The sequence below is a fragment of the Tamandua tetradactyla genome, chromosome X, assembly GCF_023851605.1.
Source record: "Tamandua tetradactyla isolate mTamTet1 chromosome X, mTamTet1.pri, whole genome shotgun sequence".
NCBI classification, from domain to species: Eukaryota; Metazoa; Chordata; class Mammalia; order Pilosa; family Myrmecophagidae; genus Tamandua; species Tamandua tetradactyla.
In genome coordinates this window covers 65362813-65376414 of record NC_135353.1, presented here as the reverse complement: position 1 = coordinate 65376414, position 13602 = coordinate 65362813, and the positions used below count along the sequence as shown (strand labels likewise).

The window sequence follows — 13602 nt, the reverse complement described above, 5'->3', positions numbered from 1 at the left end:
GGTTAGATATTCCATTTGTGATATAGTTTAGGTTCATTTGTTACTATTGATTTTCCATTTTGGAGCATCTCTCCACTTCCTAGTTGATTATTTATTTACTTATCTGTTTATGTGTATGAAGCACAGGTAATTTTTAACATTCCCCAGGTGACTGTAATGTGTAGGCATGTTTGAAAACTGTTACATTTAGGACAGTGAAGAAGCAAAAGACCTAACTTTTGCTCTTAAGGAGGCTATCATTAGGTAGAAGCAAACATACAAACATGAATCATAAAAGAATAATTGCAAATCAGTATTGTAATACCATATGTGCTTTATGTAAAACATAGCATAAATTATATAATTATCAGTCAGAGTATGGTACAATTGGATATGAAAGCCTTCTTGGGAATGAGTGTTGAATTTTGTCTGAAAGGAAGATAGGGGTGAAATCACCTTAGAATTTTCATTTCTTTTCAAAGGTGAAAACCTACAGCTGGTAAACCATGAAGCAAGTTCGGTGGCAGTGGATGTAGTTCCTCATGTTGACAACCCAACCTTTGAAGAAGATGAAACTCCTGATCAAGAGACTGCTGTTCGAGCAATTAAATCATAAAATCTGTCAACAGAAAACTTGAACCTTTAGTAATAACAGTACTGCCAATCAGGGCCTACTTTACTATTAATAAATTGAATAATCAATAAGATAGGAATGATACTGAAAGTGCTGAGATGACTAATATTATGCTATAATTAAATGGCTTAAATATTCAGCCTATTAATTTTTTCCAAAAACTCGTTTTCATAGGCAAGTTTTCTCTCAATGGTGATAGCAAAAACATTTTTAAACATTCAAAATTCTCTTCAAGTAGTCATGTTTTTTTCATTTATTACAATTTTCTTAACACTTGCTTTTAAAATGTGGAGTAGCTGTAATCACTTTATTTTATGAGAGTATCTTAATTAAAATAATACTAATTTAGCTTGGGCTATATGTGTCAGGGTTTTTCTCCAGGTGCTTATATTGATCTGGAATTGTAATGTAAAAAGCAATGCAAATTTAGGCTAGTACTTCATAAAATGTCTATTTAAGCTACATTAAGTTGATAGAACAAGATTAAAGCAAAATATTCATTTCAACCATTTATTTTTTTAAAAATTAGGCTAAATGTACTATTGTGAATGTTGAGTATAGTTTATCAGAGAATATGGACTGAATCAATGGATATATTTGTGACACAAATTTGACACAAGAGTATGGATAAAATGTTTCCTTACAAAATTGCTGTGTAATTACTTCTCAAACTTTATTTGTGGGATTTTCAGAAGCATACTATATAAATTACCATATGTAAAAATGATAATGAGAGGGAGTAAGTCACAAAAATTGGTCATTGGTCTTGTGTATGTATGTATGAATTAATCTTCAGGAATTAGGTTACAGAAAATGCTATAGAAAATGTTTCCAAATAGTTTTGACTTTGAAAATTGAGTTTACATTTTACCTAAATTGGCTAAAATTACATGAGATAAATTATGTTCATGTAGCTATAAATTTTATGAATGCATTTTCTTGGTGTTTGAAAAAGAGCCAGGGATTAGGGAGAATTCCAGGTGCCTTAATATAAAGTTTGAAGCTTCATCCACCAAAGTTAAATAGAACTATTTTAAAATGCACTTTACTTGTATTCCATGTGGCTTATCTTTTATTTTAGAGTTTTGTTTCTAGTACAAATTCTAGAAGAATTTAGGCAAAAACAGAACAGATGTACTTTTCTTTGCTAAGTGTAGAATGGTTGACACCACTGCATTCTTGTACACTGATTTGAAATGCTGTAAATATGTCCCGATTTATATTGATTCTCTTTAAATATAAAATGTAAATAAAATATTCCAATAATAGTTTGTGTCTGAGGTTCATTTTAGCTGTCAAATACTAACTTTTCACATACAATATGCCTGAATTTGAAAGAAAACATGGCTGGATGTAAATGATCATTGATATATTTGATCAACTAAAAACTATAGAATTACAATGAACTGCTATCACTGTCGTATCACTGAGCCTATCATGAATTATTTTAAAATGTAAGCTAGGAAAATAATGATGTTGACCAGTAATAATATAAAGCTGAAAGAAGACCTTGATGCTGGTCCATCTTTATACTACTCCAGACATGAGGACATTTTATTTCGTACTTCAAAATGTTTTTTTCCCTGAGCCTTCTCTTTGGCAATGTGATTATTAGGATGCTGTTAGTGAATTAAGTGCATTTCTTTCTTTGGTGAAATATGTTAAGAATTAAAATGTGCTTGAAACACAGAATTAAAATATGCTTGAAACACCTCGATCATCCTAATTATCAGACTAGAGCACACATGTCTTATGTAGCAGTGTGCCAGATATGTGTGTGATGCCACATAATAAACTTGGCCAGTTCTTCTTAAGAAGAATTAATTTATGTCGAGTTTTGAGGGGTATTTTGTAGGGGGAGAGGCATTTATACATTTTTTCTCTTTTTTACATGGGCAGGATCTGGGAATCAATCCCAGGTCTCCAACATGGCAGGTGAGAATTCTGCCACTGAGCCACTGTCGCACTGCCCATTTAAAAAAATTTTAACAGCTGCATTGAAGTATAAGTTACATACCAAAACTCACCCAATTTGTGTACATTTTGATGATTTTTAGCAAATTTATAGCACTGTGCAACCATCATCACCACAGACCAGTTTTAGAACATTCTATCACCCTAATGTCTATTTGTAATGAATTCCTGTTCCCACTCCTACCCCAGGCAACCACCAATGTTTCTGTCTTTATAGATTTGCCTGTTCTGGATATTTATTATAAATAAAATCATACAATATATGATCTATTATGACTGGTTTCTTCTACTTAGCATAATATTTTCAAGGTCCATCAGTCTTCTAGCATATATCCATAATTCATTCCTTTCCATTGCCAAATAATATTCCATTTGTATGGAGATTCCACACTTGGTAATCCCTTCATCAGGGGAAGGACAGTTTGTTCCCTCTTTTTGGCCACTATAAATAACGCTGCTATGAATATTTCCATACAAGTCTTTTGTAGATATATGTTTTTAATTCTCTTGGGTCTATACCTTGGAATAGAATTCCAAGCCACCTATGAATTTACTTACTTTTAGCTTGTAACTTTTAAGTGAAAATATAGTACAATATTTTCTATATTTGTACTATATTTTCACTTGAAAGTTAAAATATAGCTGATTCTTTTAGCAGTGGCAGTAGATATATCTGATGTATAAATAATCTCCAACTTAAGAAGGGGTTTTTCCCAGTGCCTGCCCATGCCAAAAATAAGGGGGTTTTCTGAGAGTTCATTTGTAAGTTGAATGGAACTGAGGAATATAACATGGTTCCCAGGTCAATCAGTAAAGATAAATTTAAGAGATATTTGGAATGCTAGGAACTTTCCTTCTCCCCCCTCTATCAAGTTTTTGTTAATTTACGAAATTATTAAGTTCTATAATGTCTGGGGAAATTTTATCACCTTAAGCTATGAAACGTTTTGAAGTTATCTTACTTATTGACTCTACTGTTTGGAGCAGAATTTTAATATTTTTAAATATATTAAACGATATAAAATTTAGGTTAGCATACTTATGGAAAAACTTATGGAAAATTCATGATTATGAAGCCAAAGAAAATGTTCATTGTTCCCTACCATTAGAGTTAATTCCATGGAAGGTTTGAAAAACACTATCCACTAGTTCTCAATCTTTTTTCTATCGAAACATACGATTGTATGAATGTGAGATGCTCTAATGGGCAAACCTGGATTTTTATTTCCCTTGCTAGTTATAACTCCAACTGACATCCTAGTTTTTAATCACTGGCTTAGAAAACTTTAATGGACAAATTACTTTGTAGTCATTTAATATTCATTAACAGATTATTTTTAAGAATACGTGGGTCTTATGGAAACATGATTAATCACACACACACCCCAAAATTTGTTTGCCATACAGCTCAATTTTCAAATACCTAATTTGCTTTAAATCACTGCTTCTATAACTTTAAGGCACTTATAAATTACCTGGGGATCTTGATAAAATGCACATTCTGATTCGGCAGTTCTAAAATGGGGTCTGAGATTCTAAATTTCTAGTAAGTTCCCGGGTAATGCAGATGTTGCTCTTATGGATCCACATTTTGAGTAGCAAAGCTTTAAATGAATCTCCTCTAGCAGTGTACCACCTATTTTGAATCTTACTGCTTCCAAACCTGCTGTAGACTGTAGTAAAGTATACACTAAGCTAGTGAAGAAGTTAATAAGTCAAATAAGAAGCCAGTAAAATCCTGAGTGACAGCCTCAGACTTTTCATAGCACAAGGTTTAGAAAGCTATTTGGGATTCCCTAATGACTTTTCATGTAGGTATTTTAGCTTATGATTTAGAAGGCTGAATGTGCAGGAAGACTGACCTCTGGATAAACGAGGTATCATTCATATCTGCATTATATTACATTGCGTCCCTACGTTGCTTGGAAAAATCAGAAAATAAGAATGGAAGTAGATAAGTTAGGAAGCTATTATCATAGTATAGCAGGAAAGTGACATAAAGCTAATTTAAAGTTGTGACAGAAGGATGGGGTGGATTTTACAAAAAGAAGTAGAGTTGTGTTTGTGCATGTGTGACCAGCAGGAAATGGAGGGATGTGGATGGTAAGAGAAAGAAGTCTAAGACTATTCTAAAGTACTTAGCTTGTGCATCTTAGTGTAGAGTAGTGCTATGAACTAAGAACTTAGAGGAGAAACGATTTGGGCAGGGAATATTGGAGAAATAAATTTGAATTTGAACATGTATTTGAGGTGTCTAAAGATCATATGCATAGACACTAAAGTATCATGTAGTGAGACAACTCTAGCTCTGCCATTTATTTAGCTGTGTGATCTGAGGCAAATTACTTCTCTGAGTCTCCTTTTCCTCATCTATTAAGGGACATATTACAATCTGGACTCTGGGAGCATTGCCTCTTCCCATCCTCCTCTCAGGAAAGCTGCTTTGGAACTGCTTATTATGTTTTAGTAGACGAGAATCCCAAATTACCCGTTTTCTCACTCACAAGAAAAATCACTACTTGAAGTGATGGCCCTGGAGAGGGTTCCTTCAGAGCAGAGTTCCTTGGATCCATCTACTGGTTTCCCACCCTCGTTTATAGCTATGTGACCCGGAGGCCTCTTTCTCAAAACAATTTGCCAAGGGTTCTTTATTCCTACCTTGCCTCTTAATTCCTCCCTTCCCAAAAGTCTGTTTTCGCTTCCAGTGTATGTACTCCAGTGGGTTTAGTTATCACAATAAATAACAACGTCCCTTAAATAATTCCTCACATCGATGTCATGCAAATTACTGACCTCATTCACCTCAGTGTTTTAAGAAGCTGCATGCCATTAGCAAGATATTAAGAGGTGGGGGCTGCCCTAAAAAAAGTTTTTACTCCTTCAAAAAGGCTTAAGAGAAAACTGCTTATAAATTCTCTAGATCCCGAAAATGAAAGATGGACAAAAGATTTTTCTGTGGATTATTACAATAGCTGAATAAACAGATTTTGGCAGTGGTAGGAGGAAGGAGGCGCGCACGGCATGAAGAGAACTGTAGATTTTGGAGATTTTACATTCTTCCTTTAAGGACAGAAAGATCTAGTAGGTAAGAACTTTATAATTACACAAGGAATTAAATTGGACTCCACTTACTGTGATCTTGGTTAAGTCAATCACCCCTCTGTGCGTTCGTTTTTAATCTGCAAAGTGGGAATTTATACTCCCCAAGGCTTCTGTGAGATAAAGTACGTGAAATCGCCATACCACAAAGTATGCGCTTATTTAAATGTTTGTGGCTGCTGCCGCTGCTTCCCGGAATTAGCGTTACTCCAAAATTCCGGAAACTTTGTTGTCTGCAGTTTAAGGCCCTCAGCTGTAAAAAAAAGAGGCAACAGCTTTATAGATGGGGCTTACCTATCTAAACAAAACAATCCTTTCAACTTTACTTAAGCAAAATACACTTAATCAGCGGCGGGACCCTCTTTGAAAGCCCCCCCAACCGGTTCTCACTCCAGTGTGTTGTGGGAAATGTAGTCCGATGTTCTAGTAGTGTGAGCGTAGAACGACTGGTAGAAAACTACAACTCCCAAGAGGTGAAGAAACGGGACAATTTCCCAGTCGAGCTGTAGCGCTGTGGGAGGGAGTTGGCAATTTCGCTGCCTACGTGGGAGAGACGGGAGGGTTGAACCTGAACCGCTGCTTCCTGAGGTAGATTAAGTGGGAGGGAAAGTAGAGAGGAAGAGACAGGTGGAGGGTGTGGTGAGAAGGGCATCTAGGTCGCTGCTCCCGGGCGGCACAAAGTTGTCCACGATGTGGCTGAAGCCTGAGGAAGTGCTCCTTAAAAATGCCCTGAAGCTGTGGCTAATGGAAAGGTCCAACGACTACTTCGTGCTGCAACGGCGACGGGGCTACGGGGAGGAAGGCGGAGGGGGGCTCACAGGTAAGCTGTGGCCATCTCCCACCTGCTTCAGGGCCGTGCTCGCCGTTATTTAAAGGGTGGTGTGGAAAACGTTCGTCGTCCCTAAGTACTGGGCGGAGAGACTGGGTTCTCCTGCCGCCACCTTTCCAGTGCTCTTACGGAGTCCAGAGACTGCTTCACAGGAGAGCAGTTGCTCTTTGGATGGGACAGGGAAAGGGGGAGGGGGTATTTCTGAGGCAAAGGAAAAATCGGGTACTTCTTTGTCGTTTCCCTTGGGGTGAGGGGGTTGATGAGGAGTGTTAAACCAAGACCGGTCGTATTTAGGCGGATGACGGGCCAATTCGCAGTTATGGGTTTAACTTTTTTCACAAAACCGCATAGCGTTATCACCACCCTTGGAAAGTGTGCTTCGGTCTGGTGAGATGGGGGTGAGTGAGGAAAAAAGGGAGGAGTCTCAATCAGATCCTGAGAGATGGGTTACAAAAGAGAGAGATTAGGGAGTGGGGATTAGGGTTGGGGGTGGGGTGGGGAGGTGGATGGATAGTGTTCAGAATTGCTGACTTCTACTAGTTCAGATCTTTTGTAGTTTGTCTCCAAGTTTTCAATCCTTGGAATCACCTCTCAGAAGCCTATTACAACGTCGTAATTCATTTTTCTCTTGAGTGTTTGGCGCTGCCTCTTCTTTCAAAAACCATGATTCCAAGCAAAACCAATAAAACAGTTTAACATCTTGCCCCCGAATTTTAGATTTAAAACGAACTGTTCCTTGGCCAAGTGTTTAAAGATTCCAAAGAATTATCATTTTGAGGCCTTTCATCTTCATAAGGGACATTCAAGCTTTGGGACACTGGGGAGACAAGAAGCCTTTTCCACGACAGTTGTAATTTGGTCTTGTGGCATTGAAGTGGTGGAACAGGCAACGGGATGTAGGAAGAAAAGGGGTGAGTCCGAAAACCTGTATTGTAGTTCCAGTCTCATCTCTTACTGAATTGCATTCGACAAATTCTCATTTATTCATCCTTAACACCTGCTATGTGCCACATGAGATGCTAGGATACAAAAACAATTAAAATTAAGTTCCTTACTTTAAAGTGCTCATAACTTGGTTAAAGTTTGGCTAGGAGGAAGCGGGAAGGAGACCGACTGGTAAACCAGGTAATTTATAATTAGAACTAAGTGACTAGGAAGTTGGTTCAAGCTTCATGGCAATGAGACTACTTTTCATCTTCTGTAAAATGGCGCCTACCTCATTGCGTTGTTAGTATAAATGAACGATAATTGGTGACATCAATGTATGTTAAGATGGTGGTAAATGTGTGCTGTGATGTCCTTTTTGTCAAGCCACCCCCAAAGTGGCTCAATCAGATCCTGAGAGATGGGTTACAAAAGAGAGAGATTAGGGAGTGGGAATTAGGGTTGGAGGGGGTTCTCTTCTTTTTTTTTTAATATGAGAAGGGTTGTTCACCTTATCAGGCTTTTAAAAAGGCCTTCTTGAAAAATAGGGCAACAAAAATTGCCTTAGTAAACTTGAGACTTTGACATTTTCTGATTTTTAAAAATTAGGTTGTTATTTTGCAGATGATTCTTTCTGCTTAATAGATGCAAATATTTCCAGATTAAAATTTGAGAGTTGATGTTCATAATTACCATGTAATGTAAATTACCCACTTGAGTCTGTTGAGAATAGGTGGGAATATATTTAGAATAGACCATATAGCCCTGTATTACAGCTTCAGAAGTAGCCTTCTAATATATTTTGGTTTCCCATAATTTTACTTAACCAGATATTTTTTATAATGCTCCTGTCCACATTTACCAAAGTGTATTTCACTCTGTACAACTGTGCTCCTAAAAAAATAGATAAATCAAATTCTTGAGAATCAAATCACTGTAATGTAATATAAAATGATTATTTACCTGTTGAAAGTTTCCTTTAAATAATCACTCCTTGTCTTCTGAGTTGGATTTTTCATTCAGCAGTCTTTCTTAAATCATGGACCAATTACACCAATTTCTTATCTCAATCCTACCCACCCCCCTTTACTCTTCCCCCTTTCTCTAGAATAAGAGGAAATTTTGGCTGAAGAAATAAACCAAGATTTCTGCTATACATGTATGTTGTGACTAGCCATAGCCCTATTTTTGTACTTTTTGGTGAGTTTGTATCTTCCATGATTGTTTACCTGTGATATTGTCAAGATGCTTGAAATTACCACAGGAGACCTGCCACTGTGTTCCATGTAAATTAAACAAAAGGATCAGAAAAGAGCAGAAATGGTTTTAAGGGTTGTTCGGTTCTTTCTGGTCTTGAGCAAAAGTATATGCTGATTTTCATGGGGCTCAATTACTGTATTCTTATTTAAAACTGTGAAGCCAAGAGCTCTGCTGTATTTTACCACAATCAACATTGTTTGCTAAAATTCAGTATTATGTGCTACTCCTTTTAAAATTTTATTTAATGAAGTAAAGATAATGATCCTCACGAAATGTAAATAACTGTTGTTTCCTTAAAATTTCATTTCTATGCCCTGCAATAATTGGTAATAACTACCAGCCTGGTAATGACTTTAGATATAGACTTGTGAAATTAGTTGGCTAGTTTTTTTTTTTCCTGCTAATGATGGGATCAGAGCAACAAGAGATCCTAGGATGGGTATAAAAACTAGTTTGGATGTTTAAGTTTTGAGATCTTTTTCTAAATTTTTGAAACATTTCTAGTAGATATTTGCTAGATTACTTACTATTTGCCTAACTTCATTTTACCTAATAATCCTGGTTTACAGCAGGGTGGAGTATCTTTTAGAAATTTTTATTAACATGAGGTTATTTTACAGATAAGGTGACTTTCTTTAATTTGAGAAGTAATTCACCCTTCTGGATTTTGCAGTTGCTTACATTATCCTTTGCCCCTCCTGGCTGATAAGGGTAATGATTTTTCTATGGCAACTGAATTTAGCACCTGATTTTATATAATTAAAACTAATTTATGCATATTTGGCTTATTATGCAAAAATCAACAATTTGCCCTGCTTTGCAGATGGGATCTGCTACATGGGTGGAATTATGAGGCTACATTCTATTAAGTACTCTAATGTATGTAATTTAAGAAGATCTGTCAATCAGGAAGCCTTAATTTAGGTAGTTTGTTGGGACTATTTTACTCTTGAATTTTCCACAAACAAATAGTGTAAGTAGTTTCCTGAGCAATGGATTGATAATCTCTCTCAGTAGACTTTGTTTTAATGTTGTAGAACAAAATTTAATAATAAACAATTTTCTCATCTCTTTCATCTTGGCATCATCACTTTGAAATCAAATCATCTGTAAAAACTAGAATATAATAATGTTTGTAATAAGCTTTTATTTCAAAATATTTTATATTTGTATGAATTTAATAAATCTCTGTGTAAATGATTTGCCATCATTAGGAACATACATAATAAACAATAAAGCAGTCTTTAAAAAAAAACCTAAATGGCCAACCATTGAAAATATAAAGCTTTTCCCCCCTTTTCCATACGCCCATCCCAAGGGACCCAACTTTGACAATATTCACATTAAGTGTTTCTTAGCAAAACATCCTTTCATCCCATGCTCACAAAGGAACCATCTGAGAAAAAATATATCCTCCCAGTTACCTCATTATTCAGAGCTGTGCCCAAATGTTGGCCATGATTCATTTTAGTTAAGGATTAATTTACACATACTGTAAATTAACAAATTATCATTTTGTCTTATTAAAAGAAAATTCCATAAGGCAACCTGTAGAGAGGACAAATCATACTGTGTGCTCCCCTCTCTCCCTGAAACATTTTGATATCTGTGAAATCAAGTAAAAAATTACTCTTAATGATCACTTTGAATAAAAGGCAGCTTTAACTTTTTTTATTGTATAGTATAACATATATACACAGCAAAGAAATAAAAAAGCAATAGTTTCCAAAGCACTCTTCAAAAAGTGGTTACAGGATAGATCCCAGAGTTTGTCATGGGCTACCATACGATCCTCTCATATTTTTCCTTCTAGCTGCTTCAGAATATAGGGGGCTAGAGGGCTTAAATACTTTTTATCATCACAGTCAACTTTTTTTTCCCTTCTTTTTTTGTAAAAAATAACATACATACAGAAAAGCTGTAAATTTCAAAGCACAGCACCACAATTAGTTGTAAAACATTTCAGACGTTGACATGGGTTGCAATTTCACAATTTTAGGTTTCTACTTGTAGCTGCTCTAAAATACTGGAGACTAAAAGAGATATCAATTTAATGATTCAGCATTCATATTCATTTGTTCAGTCCTATCTTCTATGTATAATTCCACCATCACCTTTGATCTTCCCATACCTCACTTTGGGGTTGTTTGGGCTATGGCAATTGTAACTCTTCGGTATTGGAAGGGTCTGTCACTAATATGGGTTAGGGAGATGGAACTATATGATGTTCTGGAGAAGCTGGGCGTGGTTTCAGGACTTATTTGGACCAGGGACACATCTGGAGGTTATAGGTTTCTGGAAAGTTACTCTAGTGCCTGGAACCCTTGTAGAATCTTATATATTGCCCTAGGTATTCTTTCAGATTGGCTGGAATGGTCCTGATTGGGGGCTGGCAGGTTATAGGTAGCAAGGTCTACCTGAAGCTTACATAATAAGAGCAACCTCCAGAGTAGCCTCTTGACTCTATTTGAACTCTCTGTGCCACTGATACTTTATTAATTACACTTCTTTTCCCCCTTTTGGTCAGGATGTAATTATTGGTCCCACAGTGCCAGGGCCAGATTCATCCCTGGGATTCATCTCTCACGTCACCAGGGAGACTTTCACCGTGGATGTGATGTTCCATGTAGGGAGGAGGGCAAGATTTCACTTGCAGAGTTGGGCTTAGAGAGACTTAGGCCATATCAGAGCAACAACAGAGGTCCTCCAGAAGTAACTCTTAGGCATGCCTATAGGTAGTCTAAGCCTCTCCATTAATTACATAAGCTTCACAAGAGTAAGCCTCATGATTGAGGGCATGGCCGATTGATTTAGGTATTCCTAAGGTTGATACAGTATTAGGGGATTCCCTGATTGGTAAGGTTTAATAGTTCTGTAGTCTTTCCCCCCCACCCCCGCCTCAGGGGACTTCGCCAATACCTTTTGATTATCTGAAAAGGCAGCTTTATAGGAGGTTTTGAGAAATGAAGAATGGTCATTAGGTCACCACTTTTCCTTGGTAGTAGTTGAAGTATTATTGACAGCATACCTGTGAGCCCCCAGGACTTTTTTTAGACAGTCCACTGCTCCTCCTTCCCTCCGCCTTTCTTTCCTTAAGCATAGGCTGGAACGTTAACGCTGGTTTACCTTAGGACCATGATTCTTGAATCCCCAAGAGTTACCTTAAAGTCATAATGATGCAGATTGCATGCAGAGGATTGTTTTATTATTATAGTGGACAGTTATAATGTGAGTAGAAAACTAATATTGCTATCAAGTAGATTTCAGTCTAATGAAAAACACGACCAACACAAATACAAATATATGAATACATACTGCATCTAGTAATTCCACTTTAGCCCATTGATCTTGCCTCCTTTCTCTTTCTTGATTTTAATATTGTTACATCTCTGTTCAGCTTTAATTATTCTAAAAAGACTTAGCTTCCTCATCTGTAAAATGAGGATAAGACTTGTCTTCCCTACCTCACAGAATTGTTTTGTGGATCAAATGAGTTTTGAAACCTGTGAACAACTATACAAACATTTGATATTAATTTATCAATTGGTGGAGAAGTAAGAAGTTAAGTACAATTTCTATGCTAGAAAACCAAAAGGGGTTGTATATTTATGTCAGTTTTCTCTAGTAATTACATTTCCCATGTTGTAATATAGAAATTGATTTGAAATAGTAACATTAAGTATGTCCAATCTGCAGTGATAGTACTGCAAAAGCAAAACACTTAGAGTTAATTATTCAAGAATTTTGGTGTGATGGTGATTATGTATTTATGGTTCATATTCAGAATAATGTACAGGAATTAGAATAATTTTATCATGTCAGCATTTCTTGTTGATCTATGATTACTCAAAGCCTAGAAGTTCTCAAACATTGCTTCTACAGATATAGGCATCATTTGTTTTTGTATTTAGTGCTATTGAAGAATACATATAATTTTGGTTTCTTAGTTGTATTTTTCAAACATAATACTTGAAGACAAAATAACTGTTTAGCTGGTGAAACCTCATGCTGGCTATGGGTAGTTGTGGAAAGACTGTGGATGTAAGGTAAGCTAAAAATAATAATAAAAATAAAAGGCACTGTAATGTTTCCCACTTTGCTATACAGCTATGACATGGATTTTATTTTGCCTTTATGTTAGAAAGTTTGACAAGTTTTCCACCTTTTGCTGCTGCTACATAAGCATAAAAGATAAGAGTAAATCCTAAATGTGGTAGTATAAAATATGTTCATTTAACACATTTACTGAGTGTCATCTAAAATCCAAGCACTGTTTTAGGTGCTGAGGATAATAGCAATGAACAAAACAAAATCTCTACTCTCACGGGGTTAACATTCTAGATAAGGGAGACAAATAAATAATATGTGGCCAGTGGTGATTGGCATGAAGAAAAATAAAGCAAGGTATAGTGATAGAGAAGGGGTTTGCTATTTTAGATAAATTTGCCTGTGGAAGTTCTCTTTGAGGGTCACCTATTAGCAGAGACCAGAAGACTACAGTATATGAGCCAAGCAGACATTTGGAGGACGGATGAATGTAGATAATTCTTTTTAGGAATTTTGCTGTTAAAGGAACCAGAGAAATAGAGTGGTAATTGACGACTATCCTGGGTATTAGGTATATGGTGGTGAATAAAACAAGTAGTTCCTACCCTCGGGAAAAATAAGCAAACACATATATAATTACTGGGATAGTCAGTAATGATAGCAACTTGATTTTGTTGGTTTATAGATCTCCATGAATGAAGGGGTATTAGAAACCCCCTCAGCAATCTTCCAAGGCTAGCTCTGGTGTTAAATATGATTATCAGATCCTGTTAAAAAACAAAGATTTCGCAAAAGCAATGATTAATAATAATAGGTGGTGTACTAGTGGCAGAATTCCAGTGTGGCATCTGTGGAT

General features: G+C 36.2%; 2 protein-coding genes across 5 annotated transcripts in view; both read left to right on the top strand.

Moving 5' to 3' along the window:
- The window catches only part of RNF128 (ring finger protein 128), a 171900-nt gene extending 169047 nt beyond the window's left edge, over window positions 1-2853 (top strand). For all 4 annotated transcript variants that reach the window (XM_077144919.1, XM_077144920.1, XM_077144917.1 and 1 more), the window contains exon 7: window positions 462-2853. In XM_077144919.1, the coding sequence (XP_077001034.1) occupies window positions 462-595 (134 nt within the window). In that variant the 3' untranslated portion in view covers window positions 596-2853. The remainder of the gene's footprint in view (window positions 1-461) is intronic.
- Window positions 2854-6236: 3383 nt separating this feature from the next.
- TBC1D8B (TBC1 domain family member 8B) overlaps window positions 6237-13602 on the top strand; it is a 93956-nt gene continuing 86590 nt past the window's right edge. The window contains exon 1 of the mRNA XM_077145929.1: window positions 6237-6506. Coding sequence (XP_077002044.1) covers window positions 6377-6506 — 130 coding nt within the window. The 5' untranslated portion in view covers window positions 6237-6376. The remainder of the gene's footprint in view (window positions 6507-13602) is intronic.